General features: G+C 38.5%; 1 protein-coding gene across 13 annotated transcripts in view; it reads left to right on the top strand.

Annotated features, from left to right (window-relative positions):
* Window positions 1-24,861, top strand: part of FHOD3 (formin homology 2 domain containing 3) — a 386,693-nt gene that overhangs the window by 266,917 nt on the left and 94,915 nt on the right. For 9 of the 13 annotated variants that reach the window (XM_071804395.1, XM_071804398.1, XM_071804397.1 and 6 more), the window contains exons 10-13: window positions 1,856-2,094; window positions 17,603-17,704; window positions 20,006-20,383; window positions 23,893-24,018. In XM_071804395.1, coding sequence (XP_071660496.1) covers window positions 1,856-2,094; window positions 17,603-17,704; window positions 20,006-20,383; window positions 23,893-24,018 — 845 coding nt within the window. The remainder of the gene's footprint in view (window positions 1-1,855; window positions 2,095-17,602; window positions 17,705-20,005; window positions 20,384-23,892; window positions 24,019-24,861) is intronic. The other 4 variants (XM_065831130.2, XM_065831129.2, XM_071804399.1 and 1 more) reach the window with 2 other exon arrangements.

Genomic DNA, 24,861 nt, shown 5'->3' with positions numbered 1-24,861 from the left:
CAGTTTCTTAACAATTAGCCTCTTTTCAGACTTTGAGAAGTGTTGGAGTGGGGAGGCTTAGGCTGAAGCTAATGCGAATGTAAATGTGGATTCATGTTCTGGTGTAATGAAATGAATTTGTTTCCATCTAAGCCCAGCAAAGGATTTGGTAGATTTGATTCTTCATTTTCCTAATCAACTTTACACCCATGTCACTTCAGTATCTTTAGCAGAGTTAAGTTTTATATGCAGCAGTTTGCAGGAAGATTTAGACCCAAATAGGAACATCAGAATGAAAGGTCTCCATGTTCTTTCTTTTACTATTGTCAGAGGCATCAGGACATAAAATCCTTTTAAAAGGTGATCATTAATCTTAAAAACAGGGGGTTTTACACATGCTGTGCCTACTGAAAGATAAGATTGAAAAATTAGCAATTGGTTTACTTGGGTACCAGCTTTCTCTTGCTCACCGGACTAAATTTAGACATGACTATGCACATTCTTTCTTTTTTTGCTAATGTTGTTCTTTACCTGAAAAAAATCTCTTCTTTCCCCTACCTTTGTTTTGTTAACGTCACTTCTGGTAAGAATTATCAGAATAAAAAGACTGATAGAAACAAGAAGATACACATTCTTCAAATCACCCACATCACCCTCTTCTGTACCTCTGCGTATTTGAATGGATCTTTCTCATATAAAGATTACTTAAATGTTATGCTGCGTATCAGATGACATCCACCAGTAATTTAATTTGTTTCTGCCAGTGATACCCTGTCATGTACCGTTGGGTAGCACTTGCTTTGTTTCTGTCAGAGGTATGTCACGGCATGTCAACGATATGCTGTGGTTCAATATGCTAGGCGTTGCACCTGTATTTCACTCCTCTACTGTTTCCAGCTGATGACCTCCCAACCTGTCTTGGAAGCTTCTGTCAAATGTCATCGTGGCCGTGCTATTCTCAGGGTCATTCTTCTCTGATATTATACATGTGTTCCTCTGTATTGACAGTGCTTCTGAACTGGCAGGAAATACTGTCTTTTCCACCAAAAGGCATATGTAAAAATAATCCTGCTAACCTAAAAATCTGGAAGCTTAGAGGGGACATGTGGTCTGTGTTTTTTTCTTATAATCCATTGTGGTACCAGTTCACAGAAATAGGATGGGGTTTGTTTGGTTTGATTTTCTTTCTTTCTTTCCTTTCTTTCCTTTCTTTCCTTTCTTTCCTTTCTTTCCTTTTTTTCTCTGTGTTTACTTTGCAGGGAGAGCTGCTAAAATGGAGATTTTTAAGAGGCATGCAGTTACTTAAACATCTGTTGATCTCTTCCTTGGCTGGGAAGAAATTACAGCACTTTTCTAAAATACTTTCTGAAGTAGTAGATGGTAACTTCCACTTGACCAAGTGTCATGTCTGAACATGAGGAAATGTTCAATCAGTCAGTGCATGAGAGGTTGTTTGGTTTTTTCTTGTTGGTTTCACTAGAGCCAAGACTTCACCTGAATATTTTGGAAAGAAATAAAGAGGACTATGTGTCCAACACTCCCCAGCTTCCTTGAAAATTAAGTCCTATTTTAAAAAAATAAAAAAGAAACAAAACAACTGAAAAAACCCACCACACACCAAAAACCAGGAGATGTACAAATGTGTTGTTACAGGTCCTGTAGTGTTCTATATAAGATGTCAGTATATAATTCCATTATTAGAGCTGCTACCCTGCACTAATGGATAAGACAGCAACTTACAGGGAAAGCTATAAAAATGGTGACACTAATAGGAGTTAATCTTGTTGAGATCAGTTAATTTTTAAGTCCTAGATGTAAAGGCCTGTGGTACCTTAAAGGAACTGCATCAGAAGCCTCACCTTCCTTTCTTTCTCAGATGACACTAAGACATGAGGATGGAGATGAGAGCACTGATCCCCCTCCCAGCGGGCGCAAGGACCGGAGAAGGGCCAGTCTTGGCGCTGGTGAGCGAAGGGGGCTGGAGCGCCGACGGAGCCGCAGGCACTCGGTACAGAACGTCAAAAGCACTTTATCAGCCCCTGCTAGTCCCTGCAGCCAGTCAAACCCTGGCTTTGTGCTGGGGCACGGACAGCACGTTGAAGATCACAGTGAGAGGTAAGTGGATGAGCTGAGGAATATTCCTTTCTTTTCCCTTATTACTTTCTGTTATGTTCATTGCACTTTATTAATCTGACAGACCTTTCTATTCTTTGTTTCCCTCTTTCCATTGAATTAAGAAAGCAAAAAGCATATTTAAAGTTAAAACAAACAAACAAAACCACCAACAAGGAAAAGAAAATGGATTTGTAAGTGACTTAGCTACATAGCTAAGTTCTTTGGCACCATCTGCCCAAGTAAATGGACCCAAACCACATGAGGTAGAGCATTTGATATGGGAAGTAACCAAGCTTAATTTAATCCATCGACAAATTTTATATTCAGTATACTCATATAATAGAAGATTGTAACAAAGGCATAGACACATTAATGGAGAGTTATTTGTCCTGTATATGTTACAGTTCATTCTTTTTTTTTCCTCCCCTTTGCAATCAGCATTTCAGAATAAATGTTTTCCTTTGAGGCTACACCATAGTAGTGAATACATATAATGTTTTGTGATTACTGAAAGAGAGATGGTAATGACTACTTGAGCCGCTGTCTGCAACACTGGAGTCAGTGGCAGCTAGTGTCATTGCCAGTACCATAATACTGGCTTGGGCTGTGCAGGCTTAGGAAAAAAGGGAGCTGCAGATCGACAGCATGTCTGACTGGTGCACAGGAGGGCTGGAATTAATTTTGACTAAGTTAGACATCTGATCAGCTTGCCTCCCTTTGATGTCAGTGGAGTGCAGCAAGCACTGGTAGGCCTTCAGTTACCTAACATGTTCTACATGCCTGAAATTTCAACTAAGATGAATTGTGCTCTGAAACTGGCTGTTTCTCTATGTTTACTATAAAGGGAATCTGGCTGACTAGCTCAGGTGAAGATACCTTGCAGATAGCTAAAGCTGGACACTGTCATCCCGGAGCTGAAGGTGCAATTTGCAGAACCTAAGCGTGCTCCATGACGAGCATATCTTGTGTTGATTATAACATTTGGGAAGTTCTTTGGAGGTTTCCGTTGGATAGCACTGGATCATAGAATCATTTTGGTTGGAAAAAACTTTTTAAGATCATCAAGTCCAACCGTTAACCTAACACTGGCACTAAACTCTGTCCCTAAGAACCTCATCTACACATCTTTTAAATACTTCCAGGGATGGTGACTCCACCACTTCCCTGGGCAGCTTGTTCCAATGCCTGACAAACCTTTCTGTGAAGAAATTTTTCGTAATATCCAATGTAAAACTCCGCTGGCACAACTTGAGGCCATTTCCTCTCGTCCTATCACTTGCTACTTGGGAGAAGAGACCAACACCCTCCATGCTACAACCTCCTTTCAGGTAGTTGTAGACAATGACAAGTTCTCCCCTCAGCCTCCTTTTCTCCAGGCGAAACACCCCCAGTTCCCTCAGCCGCCCCTCATCAGACTTGTGCTCCAGGCCCCTCACCAGCTTCATTGCCCTTCTCTGAACTCTCTCCAACACCTCAGTGTCTTTCTTGTAGTGAGGGGCCCAAAACTGAACACAGGATTCGAGGTGTGGCCTCACCAATGCCAAGTGCAGGGGGACGGTCACTTCCCTGATGCTGCTGACCACGCTAGTCCTGATGTTAGCATAGAGCCTTAAAATCCTGTGTTACATGTAGAGCAGCCCTTCTTGCAAAGTAAACTGAGCTGCCTAAAGCTTAATGGCTTCAGGCAATATGAAAATATAAGACTCCAGAGAATTTAAACAGTAATTGTGTGTCATTTACTGCATAATGGCTGCTTTTATTTTTGTTTTTTTAAATTCTTGCATTTGGCAACACATTCATACTTGTTTTCCATCACTTTCTATTGGCTGGGTCTTTAGTGGGCTGGCGGCTGAGGGCCCCATGGCCTTAGAGTCTGATGACGAGGATGACAGTGCATTTGAGGCTGAGTTTAAAGCGTCTTCATTGTGAGTACAGCTGGGAGCTTCAGCTGCTCTGCATGGAAGGCCTCGTGCATGATCTTGCGCCCCGCTTCATGACTGGGAATCTGTATCTATGGCTGTGCAGTAGATATGACTGATTTTCTTAAATGATGAATTTGGGTTGGAAATAAGGAGATACTTCAACTGTACAGAAAATGCTGATTCTCTTACAAGTCACGCAGGATAACAACTTCTGCCAATACTCTTTCTCGCTATTAATGTTTGCTTACTAGCTTTATCTTGCAGTCTTCAGTAACTCCTAATGACTTTGTGTTTCAGCTGTTTTTTAGTTTCAGGGGAATAGAAACATGGCAGGTTAGTTTCTTAAGTTGTTTGAATTATTTTTTCACCAATATAGCATGAATAATTATCCTACTTTTTTGAAGAAAATTATCCAGTTCCGCTCCACACCCGCTTGGACAGTGACATAATTTAAAGCATTATTTAAGTTTAAATGCAGGAAAACAGTCTTCATTTAAGCAGGCAAATTTAATTTAATGTTGCAGTTGTCCTTGAAATCTTCTCTAGGAAAATAATTAAATTCTCTTCAACTCCAGTTTGAATTTCTAACTTGCTCACCTGCCTCTGTAATGAAAGAAGTATTCAGTTATGATCGTATGTAACACTGATATTCACTTCACATATTAGATTAATAAAAATCCTTTTCACATCCCTCCCCTCCCCCCACTATTCTCCAACCTTCTTACTAGGTAGAGACAGGGAGTATTACTTGTAGCTAGCAAATAATTTGTTTGCTTTTCTTTTTTTTCCCACTGGACATTACAGACCACAGAATATGTTCTGGCACCCAAAGATGCAAGTTCTATGCCCAGTTAAATTATTAAAGTTGCCATGACAAGAAGGTAGTCAACTGTTGGCTCTTCTATAAATCTCACTGGGTTTCCAGTAAACAAGCATTTCAGAAAATCAGATTCTGTCCTTCACATTTTTAGTCTCATCGTCAGCCCAAATCTGTAGTTGTGGTAGGAAGAGGAAAACCAGCCTTCCTGCTTTATCATACCCCAGTGAGTCTCTCAGCTCTGAGTGAAATAGTCCAGATGAATGCAACAGTATCTCTACATCTAATAGCTAAACTGGGACAAAAAATGAAAGCTTCATGGCTGCTCTTCATAAACATTTAAACAGAAAAATAGTGAACTTGAATGACTCATACAAAGTTTTTACACATATAGAAATTTTCGATTAACCTTAAGTGAAAAGAGGTTTTTCTTTCTGCATTGTTCCTACTGGAATCAAGTTTTCAAATTTGAGCATGTGGTATCCGAAAAAACATATTCATTCGTTTAAAGAATTTTAATACAACATAAGTTTAGACCTTGCTGCAATTTGTAATGAAATTTTAAAATCATATGCTAAAATATGGTATAGGCATCACCTGTTTTTTGGTTTTGTTTTTTTTCAAAAGCAATGCTTCTTTTGTCCCTTGTGCTTCCATTGTTAATACTGTAGAGAGGAATCTTTACAAAGAGATAAAAATTACTTGATACCTCTCTAAACTGAAAGTAACTTTTTGGTCATCCAGGAAAGATCTGTCTTCTGCCAATGACTCTTTTGGTTCATAATCCTAGTTCCTCTTGAGAAAGGAAAAAGGTTAGCAGTAAGTTTTTCAAGTGCTGTATTTTCTGAAAAATAGTCTACAAAAAGGGTTTCAGTCTCTTTATTCCTTCACTACATTTTCTTTAACAATAGGAAATATCTAACAAAATTAATGATACTCTTATTGTGTTGCTCCTGCTGGTGTCCAAGCTTCGTGTGTGGTTGCAGATGTCTATGTCTGGTTTTGCAGTGGATTAACATGATCAAGTTTGGTGGAATTGCTTCTAATGGACATGGTTAGAGATTAAAATCACACTCTTACTCTCTATTAAATTTTGTTTGGGGCAATATTCTTGGTTATTTTTGGACTTCACTACCGAAATCGGTAGAACATTCAAGTTCTTCCTCAGCATTCTCCTTCCCACAGTGTTCATGTTTCTTCTCTTTCTAACTCTGTCAGCTGGTTTGGCAGTTACTTTGCTTTTGTTTACCACATCAAACAGGTTGTCCACAGTCATCTGCTTTGTGTCTACCGATAAGTCTTCCAAAAAGAGAAAAATCCATGGTGCCGGTAAAACAAAAAAAAAGACAATATTGGCCAATTTCTGTTCTGTCTCACAATGCTCTATATCCAGAAAAGCCGTCTGAAGTCAATGGGGTTGCTCTGATTTATGCCCGGCTAATTGAGAGCAGACTTTGGGTTTTAGAGCTGGGAAAAGTTGACCATAAATGCGAAGGGCAACCAGAAGAAAAACTTGCAGGCCTTTTTCATCCGTTTGGCAACCTTATTCCAAGCTAAATCTATTGCTTTTTCATTTGTGGTTCAAAACAAACAAAGACCCAAATCTGCTTTATGTTAAAATAGTTTTTAAGAAGAGTAAAACACAGCCTAATGTGCCTTTTGCTAAATAAATAAATAAATAAGTTGATAATGACTACTAAATAGGAAAGGCTGGAGGTTGGTTTAGGCGTATGTGGCTGCTGCAGTGTACTTTAAAATGCCTGTCCTGACCACCAGCAGGTTTGCTTTGCTCAAAACTTCTTTCTTTGACCGTGGTGGAAAAACACCAAAAAGCCTGGGGGAAATTCCGTCCTGCTAACATGACATTTTAAGTGCTTTGCTGATGGCACCTCCTAAGGTTTTCTGCCCTGGTCCAAATTGAGTGCTCTCAATCTGTGGTCTGACATGTTGTTTCTTAAGTGGTAGACTTTTAAACAAATTCTTCCATGTTTTTGTTTTTGGTTTTTTTCTTTTTTTTTTTTTCCTTTTTAAAGTAAACCTAGCTTTTTCCAACCACACAATGGATAGAGTCAGGGAAAAATGCAAGGAGTGGCAAAGAACTTGCACTAGATTTATGTTGTTATTGTATGCAGTGATTTCTGGTTATATAAGCATTAAAAAAAACCCTCCGTCTCTCATTCTTCCCTCCACTGAGGAAGTAGAGGCAGGTAGTTCAGAAGTTCTCAGTGCTGCCTTGAGCACTAAACAGGTGCTCTGCAGGAGCCCCTATATATACAAACCAAAACCAAGTATTTATCCCAATTTTCAAATTAATGTGTTTCACATTTTGATGTGCATTTTTTTCATTAATACTGCACAGCGACCATCCCTGTCTCTATCCCTGGGTGTCCCATCAGAGCTGTGTTAACCACACTTAGCAAACATTCTCAAGGGAGCTTCTGTGTGATTTACAGTGACACATCTTACCAGCATTTCAATGAATGGCTCTGCCAAAGCTTTTTGGAATTCGCTACAATGAAAGACTGAGGTTTATAGAGTTTTTAATAGCTAGGATTAGGTATTTACCTCACTTTACTAGACTCTCTGCTTTCTTCTTTTTCATAGCTTTGATTTATTTTGTGACATCAAAAATCGCAAAAGAATTACTAGGATTGATCAAATAATGCTATACGTTCATCTAGAGATAACCAGTCCTTGGTGAGGACTTTGTTGTCAATATTCCTGTGTTTGAAACCTAACAAGCAGAAGAGCTGACTGCCATCTGAAGAACCCATCAGAGCAGAGCCTGCATTCTGAATCAGTGACCAAAGTTGGATTTAACAAGCTATCTTTTTTACACCGTGGGGCTAAAAAGGTATGAGGAAGACCAACTGTTCAGGTTCACCTGAGGCTTCCAGATTTTTCCATCTGAAGAAACTTGGCCTTCAGGAGAACTGCATTGATAAGGAAAAAAACAGCAGAGGTCCGAAAAGGGAATTATGTACCTATGAACTGTGCTTTTGTTAGGGTCCTGCCGGGAAGGCTGTTAGAACTCTTCCTCTGAGCAGAGATTAGCACAGGAAATTCCAAACTTTCCTGCAAATTTCTGGGCGAACTGGACACAGCATCACTGCACAGTGCACAATAGGCTTAAGGGCTTTCACACCCTTACAGTCCTAGAAGAAAATTGGAAAATTGTTGTCTAAATAAAGAAAAGCTGTGCTGAGAAGTCATAAGGATCTGTTTGTTAGAAAATACATATTTGTGATGCTTGAGGATGGCTGAGAGGCAGGAAGAGATCGTAACGCTATTTTGGTTTTACCAGAAAACAATGAACACAGCTGAGCCTCTGATGCTAAGCATTTTTTCTGTTTAATTTTGGATTCCTGTCGAGTTTCTAACCAACAGCACAGACCTTAGTTTGGCTATTATGCCCCATTAACTGATTATTCCAGTTGCTTCATGTAGAGCCAGGCCTGCAGGGGTAGTTTGTCCAAAATACAGCTGAGACATCTCTTTTTTTTTTTTTTTTTTTTTTTAATCATGATTTTCCATGTTTTCAGACATCCTAAACCATAACTAATCTTTGATTTTTCTCTAGAGCATTCACTATGGCAAAATTCTAGTTTTTGTCATGATGTTTAAAGTTCTGGTGACTTGCCATTACAGTATGTGAAATGTTTGATTATGTAAATACTTATGGCAACAAATACGAGTGATATGATAGGTATGAAACAGTAAAGTGGGGAGCCTCAACATCAGCATTCAATGCAGGACTGAGGCTGTGATATGGATTATTAAAGGTCCATTATTTCTTTTTATTGATGTAATAGAAGGAAGCATTTTTTTTCCCTAGACATTTATCTCTGGTTCCTGGTTTTGGATATCTAAAACAACTGAGGCATGAATCTAGACAAAGAAAAAACATCTTCAGAATAAGCACTCAGTTACTTATCTGTGGAAATATATGTGGGAGCTGAGCTACCTTTAATAGCATTTGCGGGGGGAGCTTTGAAATAGAATAGCATTTGATCAGTTATAGGGGAGATACTAACTTTTTTGGCAGTTTGGTTGGTGTGTACAAAAACGGAAATGGGAAGTAAAAGCAATGGTTTTGGAAAGAAGATTTATCTATGAAATTAAAAGGTTTGGTAAGGTAACATCTGTTCATAGCATCAGATCTTTATTAGTCTTTGACAACAGTAACATACAAAATCAGATCTGCTATTTTAGGTTTGGGGCAGGGAGGTCATGTTTATGTCTTTTGTGCAGGTAGGGTTATTTGAAGCATAAGGTCAAGCATATTTGAAAGGAGAGAGAATAAAAATGTGAAAGTTGTTATCTTACGCTTTGTAAGAATATATTGGAAATTACTGTAAGGAATGCATTAGAGGAAGAGACCTAGATGAATTAAGAAAAATTTTCTTTCAAAACCATAACAAAAGACTCCATTGATGTATAGATATGGATTGAACCACTAATGCATGAGTAATAATTAAAAAAGACCCAAACAAACAAAAGAACACACTAAAAGTTACAACTCGATGAGCATTTCAAGTACAAGTCCTATTACTGTCTGAGGCTGATACCAGCACTTTTTATGTGATTTAAAATATCTCTGTAGAAGTGTCAGGTTTTGTGGCAGGGGTATTTTTGCTGGCTATGGGCCTTGATGAAAGGAAATGTTTTATACTTGGTATACTTGGTTTACAGCACTGTACTTTGCTGTAAAGGCAATGGCAGATTTTCCCTGTTTGAATTTCAAGAAGAATGAAGAAATCGCTGAAACTTAAATGAGGTTATATATGGCAAATGAAAGCACAGTGTTACTTAGCCTAATTTATTTTACTTTTTTTTTTTTCTTTTGTGTATTTAGCTTTGGTGAACTACCTGAGGAAACGTAGTGCCAAACCAGACTGTGAATACGTTTCTCTGGAGGTCCATGGTAGCATCTTATGCACTGGACTACACATGTTAGAGTTCATCTCCACAGTGTGTTCCCAGTGTTTGTAAACACAATCCTTTAAGGCCAGGAAAGTTTTTTCACATGTACTATGGGATGGGAGGGAAAAAAAAAAAAAAAAGACAGCAGTTAGGCAGGATGCCATTTCCAGATCCCTTCCTTTGAAGTAAGGGGCAATACAGCGACCTTCAAGCGTCAACCAATATGCAGTTCCAAGCTCTGAAAACACCATTTCTTCTCTCTTTCTGTGTATGTTTCAATATTTATTGCTCCTAAAGTCTCTCTACATCGTGATGCTGTTTCTTTACCTCTCTGCTCATACAGATGTAAAAACAGCAATGCTGTTCAATGATTAGAGAGTTGGGACTTTTAAGTTTTTGCAAAACCTTGCCAGTGTTTTATGCAAGACTTTGCTGTCTTGCTCTGCTTTGATGTGTCCTATATAAACCAACTGCAGCAATGAAACAAGTGTGGAGGCGTTACCTAGGTGTTATTTAGGTGTGAAAAGTTGTTACTGATCATATTTTAGGGATAAGAGGATAACAGTAACCTAAAGAACAGCGTAACCTAAAGAACAACATAATATGAAGGTATAGTGAATACATGTACTTTACATTACTTGTCATTTCGTCAACTTTTTTTTCTGAACAATTTTCCTTATTTAGGGCAGAAATACAAGGATAATTTTCCTTTTGTCCTTTGCAATTATGCACCTTAATTTCCCTTCTGTGCAGAAGGCCAAATTTTGACGCTTTGCAAGTAAGTTTTTATCCGTATTATTTCATATATGCTCATCTTCACATAATTGCACTAACTACAGTGGTCTCTCACATGTAGCAGTGGAATAGAAATGGGCAGTTGGGTTAATATGTGGTTTCTTTAGTTTTTAATAGAGGAAGAAAGTATACGGTCATATCTTTATACAGAGTAGTAAATTATGAATTTAGATTATTACCACTTTCAGCTTTCACGTAAAAGACTAGCTGAATCTGGTTTGGGAGCTAGGGTAGAAGAAAGGAAGAAGAGTACCAAAGCATTTGTTTGTTTTACAGGCACTTAGGAATTTGCTATGAATTGTGCTGTCTAACCTGTGCAAGTGGAATTTCACTCATAAATTGAGGACGATGGGAAGCAATTGCAAGAGAAAATAAAATTATATCCACTGTGACTTGTCAAGGTCACTCCTTGATGGAATATTTTTCATTTTCTATTTGTTCACCTGTGCCGGGTTCAGGGAAACATCTTTCAAAGTGCTGCGCAAGAGGTAAAATAGGTCAGAGGTTTGAAGAAGAGTAGAAACAACCTTGAGAGAATAAATTGTGGGATCAACTGCAGTGTTTCATTTAGAATAATACTGTGGACTTGCTGTTGGTGGTCTTACTTCACTGAATGTGGCCTGTAGGCCTAGTCAGGAGTGGCTCTTCTGAAAGGCAGTGAAAGCTTAAAGGAAAGTAATTTAAAGAAGCTAAACTGAAAGCACTTGACTTAGTTATAAAAAGAAAGGGAGAGAGAAAATTCCTCATCAGTAATTAACGGCACATAGGGTGATTTTCAGAGAGCGTGGGAATAGTGACAGATAGCTTTACAGTTCCCCAGTCCTTTCTTTCCTGTGTTACTTCATAACACTAAGGCCCCTTTTCTCACTGAAGTCCAGTGTTGGTCTTTCTTTGGAATTTCTATATAATTCTGTGGATGGTTGCGAAAGGCTCAGATATACACTGAGGGCCTTGTCTAATTAATAGCCTACAGAATTAAGAAGGAAATATTTAGTAATACTTTAATAAAGGTTAAATGAGCCCGATGCATATCGGAATCAACCAAAACGGAAATATTTTAACATGCTACTATCTCATGAATTCTTCATGTGCAGAACAAAATGTTGTTAGCATAATTATGGCAAGACCATCCTGTTTTCTGTTCTTGTGTATTCACACAATTACAGTCAATTTTTTTCCTGGATTAAAATAAAGTATATCTTACACTTTAAAAATTTCCTTTGAGACCGAGCAGAGCAGAATGTGTTCTGCACTCATGCTTATTTTCTGGCTTTGCTTTTGTTGTTGTTCCTTCAGCACAGCCTTTGATTTTTCTATTAGCAGTATCTTTGGGGATTTTTTGGAGAACTGGGGTGAGAGACTTATGTTTCTGGGCTCCAAGCTAGAACAAAGAAAATCTGAGTTTCTTCAAGGTGCCTTCATCAAAACTCTACAAAGGCAAAAGTTTTGGGGGGACCTGGAGAGGACAGACACTGCATAACCTTGTGCATATTGTTCAGCTCTAGGGACCAGTAAGACAAAGAGCATTTTTTGGTGCTTTTGGTTCTTGTAGAGTCAGAGTCACTGTCTTGAACAGTGGTGCCTTAGTTTTAAAATCATCTACCCCAGGCTACATTAGGTGTGCCTTAGGTATGATGCCCAGTATCTTACAGACTTTGCCCTTGCCTTCAACCAAACTTATAAATGAGTCCCTTGATTATAATTTCCTTTCGTCAGTCTGTGTTTGTTACTGTTTGTGTATCTGCAACTTGGAGTAGCTATTTAGTATCAGCGGAACAACTTTGATTGTCACTCTTTTTATTTATTTATTTTTTTAATTATTTGATTAAAAGAGAAGAAAGGTTAATCCATTAGTTATAGAGCCTTTGACTGGCTTTCATTTTGATGCACCAGTGGTTCTCTATACATAAACTGCTCTTTCTTAGTCTTACTAAACATACATGTATTTTATGGGCTTATACTTTCATGTCAAACTTTACTTGAAACAACTGAGCAAAACCTGTGCCCTAGTAGATGCTTGTTAGTTGCCATGATTGAAAATAAACTTTATAAAGATTTGTGGGGTTTTTGGTTTTCGTTTGTTTGGTGGGAGTGTTAGTGGTAACCTGTTTTAAAGATGAAAATGAACATGGTGATTTTTTTTATATTTGTTTTCACTGCTATATATCTTCTGTCTGAATAGTTCTAATCTGGTACTTTTATCATGGAACTGGAGTAACCCAGCAATAGCCTTAAGGTTAGATGAATATATGTGATCCTTCAGCATGAGCTAAAACCCTTCCTCTCTGCTGCAGGATAAATATTTGCCTTTTGTTTAACTGGAAAGGTTCCTCGGAGCTACTGAAAAATGTGCTGGCTTCTGCAACGTAGTTTAATTGAAAACCTCCCTATGAATCATTTCTCTTAATTTAATTCTACTATTGCATTAACACAAATTTGTATGTGTATGTGGGAGGGAAAGTGAGCTTTTCCACATCATCCATTCTCCATTGCACACAAGAATGAACACATAACCCTGAATGGTCCAGATGAATTCACAAATCTGTCTGCTGTTCTCTTTCAGCATCCAGCTGTCTGATGTTCTTAACTTTAGAAGAAAGTAATCTATCTGCAGTTGATGGTTTGCTGCTCTAATAAATATTTGAATGGAAATTTTCCTTTTCTACCTTTTAGGAAAGGTTTACCTAGCAAATAATACCTGCTTTCATGGACAGATTATCTGTTCTCTAACGATACTGAGAAACAACTGCTGCTGTTGGTTTGCCTGAAAGAGGAGCACACTTGATTCTTTCCTGTGAGCTTACCCTTTTCCTCCGATCTGAATCTGGTCCACACTCTGGTGATAGACCAGGGTCTGAAACTGTGAGTTTAGTTGCTGAAAGAGGACTTTTCAAGCATGGAATATCTCCCGTAAGCCCACACTTATTTCCCCTGTGCAAGTTTCCCTCAACCAAATAGGCTCCACTGGGTAGGGGAGCATGCCTGTGGCTGCACACACCACCAGTCATCCCTGCAGCCAACACATGCAGAACCAACTCCTTCCTCAGGCTTTTCCAAACAATTGCTAGGTACGTGCTGTCCTCCTGGACCTCATATTAGCAGAAGAGAGCTTTCCAATCAAAGCTGCCTCTAAGCTTTTGATCTGAAAGTCAAGAAGATTTGAAGAAAGAGTCCCTGGTCTGGCAGAAGAATGCTATCACTGGAATCTCTGAAATATATCCACCAGTTAAGGTACAATGATGGGCCCACAGAGCCACTTAACAGTTCCTAGACATCTTGAGGGAAGTGAAAACATGAGTTAACTTCCAGCTACTGTCATAAGAAAAGCTGAGTCCAGTGATTATAGAGGTCTTCTTTTTGGGTCAGAAGTAAATAAACTAATTTTCCTGATTTTGTCCATCTCAAATCCCAGCAGCTGGCTCTTGTGGAGCAGGCACTGCTGTCAGCAGCCTCAGAAGTGCCAGTCCACCGAGACAGTCGCTCTAGCAGTTGTGTAACACATCTTGGGGTACTCCATGAGCTCTGAGCAGATGGGATGTGTGTGTGTATGATTTGCAGATGCTTACTTCTTAGAGCCCACCAAATTAATTCAGTTTTCTTTGGTATTATCCATAGTTAAGATATATGTGCACAGATCAATAAGAGATTAACTTGCAACAAAATATTCAGCTTGGAAACAGTACCCATTAGGGATGTGTTAATGTCATGTTATAGACTGTAAAAGCAAGTGTGCCTCACAGGGTTCCCATACATGCATAGGTCTTTTGAAATATGATATTCTCAAACAGTGTACAAATTAAGGAGCAGTTACTTTTGATCTGCTCCTTTAGAGTACAGCAAGGCATAACATCTGAAAAGTGGGATCTTGATTTTTTTGCTTCCGAAGATGAAGTTGCAGGTAAACATCACGGGAGACAGAAATATTTCCTCCATGTGTCATTACTAATAGTTCATGACCCATCATGAAGGGGGACAGGGGCTAAACATTCCCTTCAGCTTCATATAGGTCATATCACCTCCTGCTCTAAGTTCTGTTTCTCGTTGTAAGGCAGCATTGTGTCTCTACGTATAGACTGAAATGAAAAGCCTTACATGTCCCAAACTGGTCTTTATGTGATAATGATTTGCAGTCCAGTAACTGACTTAAAGATTAAAATAATTTCCCATTTTATAACTCAGCCTTCAACACATGGTTGTATTGCACAGCTTACCAGAAAGAAGCATGTACGTTAAAAACTATGGTCCTTTAAGCATAACTATCTTATATATATTCTGAAGAGCTATTCTTATTTTAATCATGTTTTTAAGTGAATGCCAGTGCTTATGGAAAATATGTTATTGATGGCTCTGGAAACTGAGATATCACGGTTCCATTTGCTGGTTTGTTTTCCAACTATCAACTTGAGCTTATATGGACTTTTCTGTTACAATTCTAAAAGCTGCTTGGTTTTCAGGATGGTGGGTTTTTTTTTGCAGACAACTAGTCCTTCCAGGGTAAGGTGCAGTCATTGGTTGGTTGGTTGTTTTGTGAGAGATTGGTCATGTATCCTGATTTTATGAAAGCTGTTGTATATAGGCTAAATTTAGGATGCTTTCATATTTATGATTAAACTAGTTGTATGGGAATCAGATTTTCCCCATAATGGATTAGAACAATACTTTGAACACCCAGAGGACTGTATTTTAATTGATTACTGCTCACCTAGAGTATTTAATACATGGTTCACTTGACAGTTGTGCACTTTCTACACAGAAGAACAGCATTTCCAAAACCAACTACTTAATAGTTAGTAAGTCCCTGTTTAGTTGCAAACTTCAACTGGCTCTAGGGAAATAAACTGTACAGTAAAAGTAGAATGAGGCCTTTAGGAGCCAATTAAATATTCTAATCTGATATACACTGATTACAAAAATTCTGAATGATGGGGAAGGGAACAGCTTTCACCGCTGTTATATTAAAGCCTTGATACAAAGACTTTAGACCATAGGTTCAGGGTTAAAAAACACAAGATATAAAAATAGCATGGCAAGATCTCAAGGAAAATATCCAAGATGTGTTGCTCACCTGGGAAGTGTTAGTTTAGGGACCTGATGATCCCGTGTTATGACGTGATCCTTAAACATGAAGCTAATCCTCTCTGTTTAGGATGTTGGTTTTTTTTCTTTTCAGCTTCTGTTTCTGTTCAGTGCAATTATAACTCAGTGGTTCCCAGTTTAACCTGTATTGTATAAACTCCATGCACTCGTGTGAACAAATAAATTCTCAAAGAATCCTTTCTGAGATCCACCATATCAGATGAGTACGGCACTTACAATTTTGGGCATTTTCAGACAGTTGAGGAGAGTGAGGAATTTGCTGTCATCAATCTGGAAACCTGGGGAATCTTATAACACAGTAATAACAGGTCCACTCTAGTTCATATAAGCAATAGCTGTAATATCAGCGTTACAGGATACATAGTGCTCTTATCAGAGAACAATGATCCCACAGAGCTTCATGAGTTATTTCTCAAATGTGATTGTTGTAGGACTGGCAGAGGCAGATGTTTGTCCTTCACAGGAAATAATAACAAAGCTAGACTTGAGCTCCTCACTAATAAGAAGGGATGACATGAATGCTCCCTAGTCAACTCCTTTTTCTTCTTTTTTTTTTTTTTTTTTTGGTATATCAATACATATATGTGTGTGGAAGTCAAGAGGTGTCTCTATAGGGGAGGCATATGTTTGTCAAGAGGACAGAGAGATGGAGAGATAACAACTGAGATGGTTATGTCACTGTGATACCTTGGGTATGGTTGAAAGTTTTTACCTTGTAGATGTTTGCCAGAGTATTGGAAAAGTTTCAGGTGCTGCCATTTTCTTGATTATTCTATAACTAACTCCATATAAATACAACAAATCTTGGATTGACCCTTTGCATTGCACTCAATGAGTTCATGATCTCACATTGTAAATTTTCATTATTCTTATGACATGGAAACTAATTCTAAATGGAAAAAACATACACAGAGCATCCCTTCAGAATCAGAGAAAAGAAAACCAGCTTTTGGGAAAATGTAAGGAATATGATTCTTATGAACTTTATTACTGTTTGTATGTTTTATTTTATGCATGTAGCATAAGCTAGTGGTATGTATCATTAAATCAAGTGTAGAGCTGGATCACCTGCAAATGCAGAAGTACTCCAAAGAGAGAATATTTTCTAAATCTTCCATGAGTCTGTTGGTTTGAGGAGAAAAAGCATGAGTGGGAGGGAGAGGGGGCAGACAATGTAGCCTTTTTTGGTTTTGTTCTTGTTTTTTAAGATAGTTTTCTTATTCACTTATGTGGTTTGTAGGTTATGGAGGCTTTATGCATGGCTTACAGTTCTTCTCTGCCAGAATTACTGCTGAACTGAAGCCTACTTTGACCATATTAATGACTCTTTACTGAAATAATTCATGTACTGGCATCCAATAGCTTAAATATTGCTATTTGCAAATAGTCCTGAACCGATTTGGTCTCTCCATTATTTCTAACTGAATGGTTCACCCTGTTCTGTTTTCCAGTTGAGCTCTCGGTTTCTTAACAGTAATGTTTTATTTGTGTTAATTTAGAAAGCGTGTTGTCCAGTGCCAGCTGTCACATGCCAGCACAGCATGTACGGTCCTTTTAGCCGAACAGGCACAGCTTAATGACTAATGAGTTGAACATTGGTATTGTCATGAACATTTTCCATTAACGTGTCTGCAGGTAGGACAGCAGCAAATGGAAAGCCAAGAGGGAGAAAAAATAAATGGCATCTTTGGGGTCTTAAAAATCAATCATAAAAAATGTAAATAGGGGAGAGGATATTAATAAAATATTTTGACTGGTAGCTACCCTAGCACCAACACATACTTAGAAGGACGTTTGAGGTGTCTGTTTGTCTCATGCCATAACTTATACCCTCAGTATTTTCCTTCCATTTCTAACTTCATTGGATTTCTTGTTTTGGGGACTCACCTTGTTTTCTCTTCCACCTTCTCTCCTTCCATCCCACTGCATGCCTCTTTCCTTGGTCTGACCTCAGAGAGGAGGAAGAGTATGAAGAGGAGGATGAAGAGCAGCCAGTCACAGAGCCCAATACTGAGGATGAGGGGGAGGAAGAGGCCAGTAGGCAGGTCACAGCCAGGTACCGGGAGTTGGTGTTGTCCCTCCAGCTTTTCCTCAGCCTCTGGCGTGAACTCACCAGCACAGTGTGCAGCACCAGCTACCTTTTCACTCACATTTATAGATCACTCATTAAAACCACACCCAAGGAATTTTTTTTGCATTTAAGAACTTTGTTCATGTGTGTGTGTGTTAATGGAAACACGTATCATTATGTAGGCTTAATGCACTAAGAACTGTTTGTACTCACTGCCTTTGTACAAAATTAGTAACTCTCACAAATCTTAAAATACTTAGTAGAAAACATAACATCTAAGCATGGCTTAGGCTTATCCTGTTAGTTAAGGCAATGGCGAAATGTTGCAGTGCTTTGCTGCGTTAGGATGTTGCTTGGTTTCTTAGGTTTTCATCTGTGTTTTCATGATACAGCCTTATTAGCAATATCTGTCATTATGAAGACTGAGATTTTTTGGATGCTGCCTATGATTTCCGTCAAGTTTTGTTCATGTATTAGCAGGAAAGAACTACTTAAGGGCAAAGCTGATAGACATATATATTTTTATACATACCTGCCCATCTGTGTATATATGGATATAAACAAACCACCTATCAAAACAATATTCTTATGTAAAATTTTCCACTTATTTCTGAGGGATGTATGGATTTGGCATCTGCCAACTTTATCCTAATAAGGTGGAAGAAAGAAAATATGTTCTTTCTTCCAGACAGCCATTTGATTTAGGTTAAATTGTTTGGCTTTGCAACTCGGCAAATGAGATTGGATTTTTTTTTTAAATAAACCACATTCATGCAGACGCTATACAGCACAGAAGGAAGAAAGGAAACTGTTTAATGTGTAAATTCCAAAGAAAATACTGTACTGTTGTTATTAATATCTTCCAGTCTGCAAATCTTGCCAATGGCTGCCTGAAATTTCAAAATTAAGTGATAATTTCCTCAAATCCAATTCTTTAAAGTCAAAGCTAGGACACAAATTATTAGTAAATGACATGAATATACTAAAATACTGTTTAAAAAATGTAGAAGAGCCATATACAGGGTGTGATGTGCTTTTAGGTCATTGGTGTTTTAAAATAATAGTCACATCAAGGTAACTGGGTGATGTTCCTGTGGCTTTTCTAAATACCTCCTTTTCCTGCCAGTGTCACGTAGCAGAAGCGGTCTGTGCCTTGGCCATTCACGTCAGATGCTGTCAGCATGGGCAGGACCAGCTTGGCTTCAGTGACTCCTGTCACCCAGCTGGTGCAATAGATGAAGGTTTCCAAATTGCCCACCGTGCTTTTGATGTGAGAACAATTACCTGGTATATACCTGATGATTAGCTTCATAATATCCAGACATATATAGCATGTATTATGTTTTTGTTGCTTACTCTGTGCCAAACCCACACTCCGCAGATAAGGGCCGTGACTTGCGTGCCTGGAGGTGGGTTGTAGAGGTGGTCTCAGGAGAATGAAATCAGTCACCTGCCAAGCGATCCAGCCCAAAGACCTCACACAGTGTTTATGCTGGAGACACTACTGAAAACAGATATCCCAAAGTGCAGATCCCATGGCTTTTCACCTGCCTTGCCCCTTCTGTCACACTCACCAACATCTGTCTTCACTAGAGCAAAGCAGCTGTCTTTTCTGTTGCACTCGGCGCAACTCTGCAAGTCTCTATCTAACACCAGCATGGGTTGCTGACACTGAGTGCTTTCATACCAGACAGATGATCTGTTAAGGCATTGCCTTTGAAATAATTCTCAACCTTAATTTTGACAGAATAGTGCTGATTGAGTATTTTTTGTTTTCATCTCGAGTGGATGAGCGTTATTAGCAAAAATATCAGATTATCAGGGAGGATGATAATCTGATATCTGGTCTTCAAGAGGCAGTCATGTGGATTGTATCTTGAAGCATCTATACTCTGTGGACCATGTCATCCAACATGTTGAAACATCTTTGTGCTGCTCTGACAGTGCTTACAGCCTAAGTTGAAACACTTGAAAATTGTTCAGAAAATGGTTGTGAAAAAGTTCATGAAAATTAATTCTGAAGCCCAAAAGCTTTCCTTTAAGCTGAGTCACTTCCATTCCTCAGTATTTGCAACCCGCAGGAGAATCCCACTGCTATACAAAGATGTGGGTTTCCTTACTTTTTTTTTTTTAAAGACAATGATTGTCTACATTTTGGAAGGTTTTGTTTGTCTGGCTCTCCTAGACTTTATTCTTTTTCCTCCAATCAGTATGATCTCTTGACCTCTCTTTTCCCTTTTTCCCTCTCCTTCCCCTTCCCTTTCTTATGATGTTTTCCTCCTGCAGTGGGGTCCCAGGTGCATGGGAGGCTGTGAATGAAAACCTTTCACGGTGCTCTGATTCTTCAGCTATCTCCAGTGCCATTTCTCCAGCTGAGAGGCCTCTCTCCTGCTCTAGAGCAAAGAGCTCTTCTAGCTGCTCCTCTTCTGTGCCTGACTCATCTGTCTCTCATCATAATTCTGTCCTTTCATCACCATCCTCACCTGCAGCAGCATTGCTAAGCTCTTCCCAAAATTCATCAGCATCCATTACTCCAAAGGCATCTCCAACGGTGGAGAAATTACCTTATGTACCACATACTCCATTTCACCTCTTCTCGTACGACTTTGAAGAGTCTCCAGCATCTGTGAAAGAAAAGGAAGCAGAGGTGATGAGGGAAAACAGGTAGATTTTATATAGCTGACATTAATGTTTAGATAAATGAATAACACCTTCCAAGAGTTTTATAGTGGTAATAATGTACTCTCTGTATTGTATTATTTCCAGAACATACTGTATTAGTTTTAGTCTTGTAAGCCTGTATTTTGATTTTATTTATATTTTCCCCTTGCCTTTGTTGCTTTCATTTCATCTTATTGCTCTTCAAGGTCTATAGTTAATAAGTATCCTGGCTTCCGCTATACAGGAGTAGATAGATAACCTGTGATTTGGGAGATCACAGAAGGCAGCACCACTTTGCTCTCATTTACAACAGCATAATTTGCAAATGTGATTTCATGAAAATTAATGGAGCTCTTCTGCTATAAAACCAAGAGAGATCAGATTAGCACTTGGATTTCAGGGGCAAAATCCTGGCTTCAAAGACTGAACTGCCAAATCCTGAATTTGCTGTAAGATTACAGTGCATATCCCTGTCATATGCAATTTCAACTCATGCTTGTAATAAGAGAAGTAGATTAAACCCTTTAAAGAGAATATAGCAGTCAGAATAAATAGTTTTCCTTCCACAACATCTGGTCAGTTCGGTTGCTCCTTAGGCTTTTCTCTTAGTTTTTAATTCTAATTTTTAATTTCCACATCCCACCCATTTAAAAACAAAACAACCAACAAAACAACAACAACAAAATTGTTTTGTCTTGATCTGTTTTCAGGTAAAACAGATTGACAATAGCTAGCACTAAAAGCAATGCAATAGAATCACCTTGAAAAGAAGCTGATGGTTTTTAGCTGTCTTTCCTAATGGTCAGTGTTGTTTGAATTAGGTGATGAAAATGTACACGTATATTGTGAGCATATTTATTTCTTCCTCTCTCCAGCAGTCCTTCTGAATTTCTGCATGTGAACAAAAGTTTTTATTTCTTTGATCCATTAAATTTTTGATCTTTCTCTTCTAATAGGTGGGTGTTTTTTGTTGCTTTTTCATTTTGCTGAAAAGCCTGTAAATCGAAGTAGCTGTTGACAAGAGACATAGTTCATGTGTCTTTCCTTACCTGCAGCTTGAACACTGGGATTCCTCTAAATTTACTTTTTCCTGCATATGTGCAATTTTCCCTTAGGCCTCTCACATTGCTGCTGCTGTTAGCTATACTTTTTAGAGAGTAGTTTCCTAAATACTTACTGTTTCTGCAATATTTAGTATTTCTGCAGTTTTTTTCCTCTGACCGTCCTTGTACTTCTAGTTATCACATAGGATCAAGGATGTGGTGTGGGGAAGGATTGTGCTGGGTTTATTTGGGGGAAAATGAGAGCAAAGCTTGTGCAATTTTGGCAGTAATGTGTTCATAAAAGAGGTAAATGTCTAGGGTTTCTTCAGAGTGAAGGCTTCTGGGTCAAGGCCATTGTGTCTGCATTGGTATATGAGATAAGAAGGGAAAATGGATTGTGTACAGGATGCAGACTTACCTGGTGTGCTGGTTTTGCCTTGCTACTCTTCCAGCATCTTTGTCTCCCTCTAAATTAGATATACAGGGATGCCATGTCCAGACCAGTCCCTCTGGATTTGTTTTTATTAATACTTGTATGTCTGATTTCACAGAAGGTGTATTCTCTTCATTTTAATGAGAGTTATCTTTGGACTAGTTGAAATTCCTTGCTCTGAGAAAGGATTCTGCGCTGTGTCAGCTTTTTCACAGGGCAGAGAAGAAGAAAAGCAAATGTAATGGTTGATAAGGTCTCCTTTCAGTTGATTGAAATAGAAACAGAGGTTTCTGATACTGTCAGGAACACCCCTAATGAGCTCTGAGCTTTTCTTAGGATAACATTTTCTCATCGGTCACTTAGTATGGGCACAGGCAGGACTTTTTCTGACATGACCGTGCTGGAGAGAAGACCCATGCCAGGTCTGTGCTACCAAGGAAGCCCCACAATGTCCAGCTATACAGCCCTCTGCTAGGCCACTCTCTTCAGTTTCTGGTTAGTTTTCTTATGGGGCATGAATGCCAGGAAGGCAGTTATCTCCCATTCTGCAAAATTCCTTTTGTAGCTCAGAAAAGTGCATGTTAGCGGTTTTTTCCCCCGCAATGATTCCCCCGTTCCTGGGCAGTCAGTATGGTGCCTCAAAAATAGATGGTGGTGGTGGTGTGTTCTCTAAAACATAAACCTGGAATTGTTGCCAAAGGGGGAAGAAATGGGCATGTTCTCTAAACCATGATCCCTTCTATTATAAAAGCTCCTAACTGAAATTTATTCTGATTTTAACACGGGCCTTGGCAGGCAGTAATGCTCTTTTACCCAAAGGAATGAAGCTTGAAACTCTGAATGAAATTTTGCATGACTAGATGAGTATGCTAAATGGAGCTGAAGGAAACCAACCAGCCTTTTCAAATAGAATTGCTGAGTGAAATTACTGAGTGCTGATGTGTGTGGGAGAAAAAGCAGCAAAGATATGGTGAAGGAGGATCTATTATATCTTATGATTCATAATAAGGAAAATGATGTTGCCCTTTTTCCTGAAGTGAATTTTATCATTTGGATGAGTTATCCTTGTGGAACACTTCACCTGCAGAGCATCATATGCTTTCCATGTGGGAAAATTGTATCATCTGTGAACAGAAATGTTATTTTTTTTCCAAATCAGGAATCTCTCTTTGACATGCTGTTTAAGTGCTATGGTTAAAAGGCACAGCAAAGCAACGCATATGCCTTTTCTGTTCAGTATGGGAGCCAGGATGAAAACATAGATACAAGAGACTCTGGGGAGGTGGCTGTTCCAGGAGTCCTGGAAACAATTTCTCTTTGATCAGCAAGCTCACATTGAAGTCAAGCAGGTTTTGTTGGTGTGTTGTTTTTTTTTTTTAATGGAGGGAATGGCTGATCAAAATTCCTAAAGCCATGCTTCCGGAGACATGTCTTTTTAACCATGGTGATGATTTTTTACAGACGTCATAAGAAATGGCACATAAGTGATGACTTATGTCAGGGGAGGGGAAACAAAATACTGCCTCTTTAATTGAGAAGAATGGGGATGCTTTTCGTTTGTAATGCAAACATTTGCAAATCATGAATGTCCATGTTCAGTTCATGTCTCAGGAATGCTGCTGTTTTCCTTAATTTCGCTAGATATTAATATTGCTGACATGGACTGGTTTGGTCTCTCTTCTAGTGGCTGGGTATTGCCTCTCAAAACAGCTAGTAAATTGGAGTAACTGTAATTTAAATATTCCTGCTCTGAGTAGTCACTTGGAGGGCCCCATTCTAAACTCTCATTATTTTCCATACCAACAGCTCACTATTTGAGTCAAGTATGTCCATGACATGGTTGATATTAAAATGAGATGACAGATTGCATATTTTGAAGTTGGGATTAGAGCAATATTTTCAGAAGGATGTTTGAGAAGTTCTGGAGTATGGAACCACCACCACCCCTAGACAAGAGGATTTACTTTTGCATGCCTGCTTGTTGACGGATTCTTTCTGTCTCTCCCTTTCTCCTACTTTCCTTCGCATTTCTTCAGATACAATAGCTATGGCACCAGCTCATACTCTTCTCCACGAGCTTACTCTGGTGTGAGTGCCCCTACAACACCCACTACTCGTTATGGGACGACTCTCTCACCGCCTCAAGAGACCAAATGTGACAGGTTTGTAAACTAATCAGTGTTTTGACAACAGTTCCTTTATAGACAGGTTAAAGGAGGTAAGTGTAAGATGTTGTGAATGGGTACTGAAAATATCTTGTAGCCAGATCTTTTCTACATTGGAAAGAAAATGGACAGAAATCTAGACATGTTCACTGTTTCTCTGACTTGGTGTTAAAGACTGGATGTATTTTCATCCTACTGGTGCTTTGTTCACTCAAATGGATAAAACAGAGTTGCTTCACATGTATATTGTTCAAAGTATTAAAAGGTGAACTAAAGCACGTTTTTTTTTTCTTTATTTCTTTCAGTTTTTTAATATAAAATAAATTCAAACAGATATATTTTCGCTTTTATTATCTTAAATCAACTATAAAATCTTGGAAATGTGCTTAGCTCAGAATTTCCTAGACCACAATTTTTTCCTTCCTTGAAAATACATGATATATCTTGTACTTCATTAAGGGCAAAATGTTTCTTGCTGTAGGTAAAGCAAACTCATAATAACCTATCAGTTATCAGCTCACTTGAAAAATAAAAGTGGGGGGGAGGGGAGAAGCCACATCAGAAAAAAAAAAAAAAAGTGTTATTTTGAATAATCAACATACCCTTTTGAATTATGTAAGGTACTAGGGGAAGAAAAATGATAGGAAAATTTTATGGCTACATGGAAGAAATTCTTCCTGACAAGAGATTTGGACCAACAAAAGTAACCTGACTGTTACAACCTGAAAGTAAATGATAGCTTCAAAGGTTGTCATGTTGAGTTTCAGGAAGAAAGGTAGAAGTTTTTAATTCTTTTAATTAAATAATATAATTAAATTGTTTAATTAAATAATTGAATTA

Source organism: Patagioenas fasciata, chromosome 2, assembly GCF_037038585.1.
Source record: "Patagioenas fasciata isolate bPatFas1 chromosome 2, bPatFas1.hap1, whole genome shotgun sequence".
Classification (NCBI taxonomy): domain Eukaryota; kingdom Metazoa; phylum Chordata; class Aves; order Columbiformes; family Columbidae; genus Patagioenas; species Patagioenas fasciata.
This window is presented reverse-complemented; position numbering and strand designations above follow the sequence as displayed.